Genomic DNA, 2,666 nt, shown 5'->3' with positions numbered 1-2,666 from the left:
GCTGCAACAGGTCGTCCACGTTCCTGGCATATCCCAGGAGGTCGTCTAACCAACCCAAGGCGCCGTGCATCAGCAAGTCCCAAACAGCTCGTCTAAAACACCTCGGCAGTAGGCCACGGCATCAGACTGACCCATCAGGACTCGCGTGGGAGTCACCACACCGATCGGAGTCATGAACGAGTAGAACTCCTGGGAGTTTGGATATAGCGGTAGTTGCCAGTAGCCCTTCATCCCAGCGTGAAGTACACTCTGGAGTCCTTCAGCACACCCATCGCCGTTTCCAGTTTAGGCATGAGCCAAGGCATCGGCTCGGTACACGCGTTGATGGGTCGAGAGTCGATCGTCATCCGGAGGTCTCCAGGAACTTTCTTCGGCACGAACCTGGGCGCTGCAGCCCATCGGGGCCGTGTGGTCCGATACACGAGACCAGCCGCTTCCAACTCCCGCACAGGCTTCTCAAGGAACGCCAGGTGCGTAGGAGGGTGCCGGCGGAGTCCAGACTTCACGGGAACCGCACCAGGCTTCAGGTGCACCTTCAGCGGCGGGTCTCGACCAAACTTCAACCGAAACACATCTTGGAACTCAACCAAGAGGTTTCGGAGCGCATCCACGGCGGTCTCATCCATGCCTTGAGCCACCGCGTCGTCCACCTTGGACATCAGAACGGCATGTACATGTTCACCGTCATCCGATCCAGGCGACTCTTCCACCTCCGGAGTCGCGCAACACATGCCTTCATCATCGTCGAACTCATCAGAGAGCTCTACCAGATGGAGTGCTCGATGCATTGCCACCCCAGGAGTTGTCACAGGCTGGTCTGCAAAATCCCACACAGCCTGCTGCTTCCGAGCGGTCTCGAGGAGAGTCTGCTCGTCGTATCCAAGTGTTTTCATGACGGGTAGACCAAGCGTGAGCTCCACGTTCGGGTCAGATTCATCGGCCCACACACTCAGACCACACAACAACAGCGATCTACTTGCGGTCTTGAACTCCAGGCTACCCAGGCGCACTTGCTTGGTCACAGTAATCGGCTTACTGTCGGTACCATACGGCCTGAGCACCATAGGACCCATGACAGTGATGTCCGGCGACGCACCAGCTGCCAGCAGAGCAGACACCAGGCCACCAGAGGCCACCGACAGGTCAGCTCCCGAATCAAGGAGGGATGCTTGAACCGACACGATTCCATCCACCACAGTCTGGAGACCAGGACGATCTTGCTTCTTGGTGTCCACTCGCACCGTCGCCACACGGCCACCAGGAGTACCAGGATCTCTCTGGTTCTCATTCCGGCCTCGTCCAGGCGACCATCCACGAGCCTTGAGCAGCCTCGAGGCCTCTTCCCGGGTGATGCCAGGACAGTCACGGACTCGATGACTCGTCGAGTTACACTTCAGACAGCCACTGCCGAACTGTCTTCCTGGCGGTACGTCCGACGTCGGGGCTGCTTGGCTCCTCGAAGAGAAACCTTCGGAGCTTCCGGCTTCACCACCTCGAAGCCAACGAATCGCTCGTGACCGATCGCGAATTCACGCAACCAGCGTACGAAAATTTGCACGTCTTTCTTCAAGGGCTTGTTTCGGGACAGAACCATCTGCTCCGCAACAGCCCGGTTCAGCGACGCCGGCTTGATGGCGTCCTGGATGATATTCACGATCGCTTAGCTCTTTTCCTTGATCACCCATTCCTGGCGATCCCGGCGAATAGCAGCGGCCAGACCGTCCAGCATCCGACCAATTCGGGAGTCCGCGTCCGAGATGGACATGTCGAACACCACAGCGGTCTTGATGTGTTTCTGCGGGTCCACAACGTACTCTTCCTTGATCACCCATTCCTGGCGATCCCGGCGGATAGCAGCAGCCAGACCGTCCAGCATCCGACCAATCCGGGAGTCCGCGTCCGGGATGGACATGTCGAACACCACAGCGGTCTTGATGCGTTTCTTCAACGTCTCCAACGCACGCGGGTCCACAACGTAGCCTTGATTGAACCATGCGATCCACTCAGCCTCAGATACGTTGTCAGAGTCCTTAAAAAGTCCTACTCGGCGACAAGTTGTTTCGTCATGGGCTCAATACACGCACTCACAGGCATGATAAAGGGCCGAACGCCATTCGCAGTCAAAGCGTTCGTCTGGCTGATGTACAGGTTGTACGCGGCCATAAACGCTCGACTTTCTTCTTTCGTGGATCCCTTGAACGTCAGGTTTTTCGGTAGGGCAGGGGCGTTACGCAAAACGACATCATCCTGGCTCAAATTCACGTCATTCGGTTCGTCTGCCGCCGCTTCCGGGTCGTCCCAGTCGTCTGGCCAGATACTAAAGGCGTAAACGCCGCACGGGCAAACGGCCACGTCTCATCGACCGCCACCGGTTGGCGACGTCGATCGGGAGACCGAAACGGCCTACGCGCCGTCGTCAGGCTTCGCGTCCGTCCGCGGTCTTCAGCACGGTCCATGCTCGGGCTCCTTGATCGTTCCGATCGGGATCGTGTTCCAGCGGAGCCATCGTGGTCGCTACCAGGGAGCTCCACGTCCTCAGCACGGATGTCGCCGTTCGAGGAAACTCCATGCTCACAATCGCTAGCGTGTCCCAAGACAGCTAAAGAATTCTTTGTTGTCTTGCGCCGGTGTTCGTAACCGACGGCTTGCCGTATTCACAACGGCGA

The 2,666-nt window shown here is 58.0% G+C and overlaps 1 protein-coding gene across 1 annotated transcript; it reads right to left on the bottom strand.

The window, feature by feature from the left end:
• Positions 1 to 227: 227 nt before the first annotated feature.
• On the bottom strand, positions 228 to 2,456 carry H310_14627 (hypothetical protein; the record flags this gene model as incomplete). Its single annotated transcript, XM_008882523.1, has 7 exons — positions 228 to 1,339; positions 1,414 to 1,483; positions 1,547 to 1,639; positions 1,682 to 2,040; positions 2,085 to 2,317; positions 2,370 to 2,403; positions 2,450 to 2,456. The coding sequence occupies 7 exons, from the start codon at positions 2,454 to 2,456 to the stop codon at positions 228 to 230; spliced, it is 1,908 nt and encodes a 635-aa protein (XP_008880745.1).
• Between the last annotated feature and the right edge of the window lie 210 nt (positions 2,457 to 2,666).

This window comes from Aphanomyces invadans, assembly GCF_000520115.1.
Source record: "Aphanomyces invadans strain NJM9701 unplaced genomic scaffold supercont1.77, whole genome shotgun sequence".
Taxonomy (NCBI): domain Eukaryota; phylum Oomycota; class Saprolegniomycetes; order Saprolegniales; family Verrucalvaceae; genus Aphanomyces; species Aphanomyces invadans.
The sequence above is the reverse complement of the archived record's forward strand: the minus strand, read 5'-3'. Positions and strand labels throughout refer to the sequence as shown.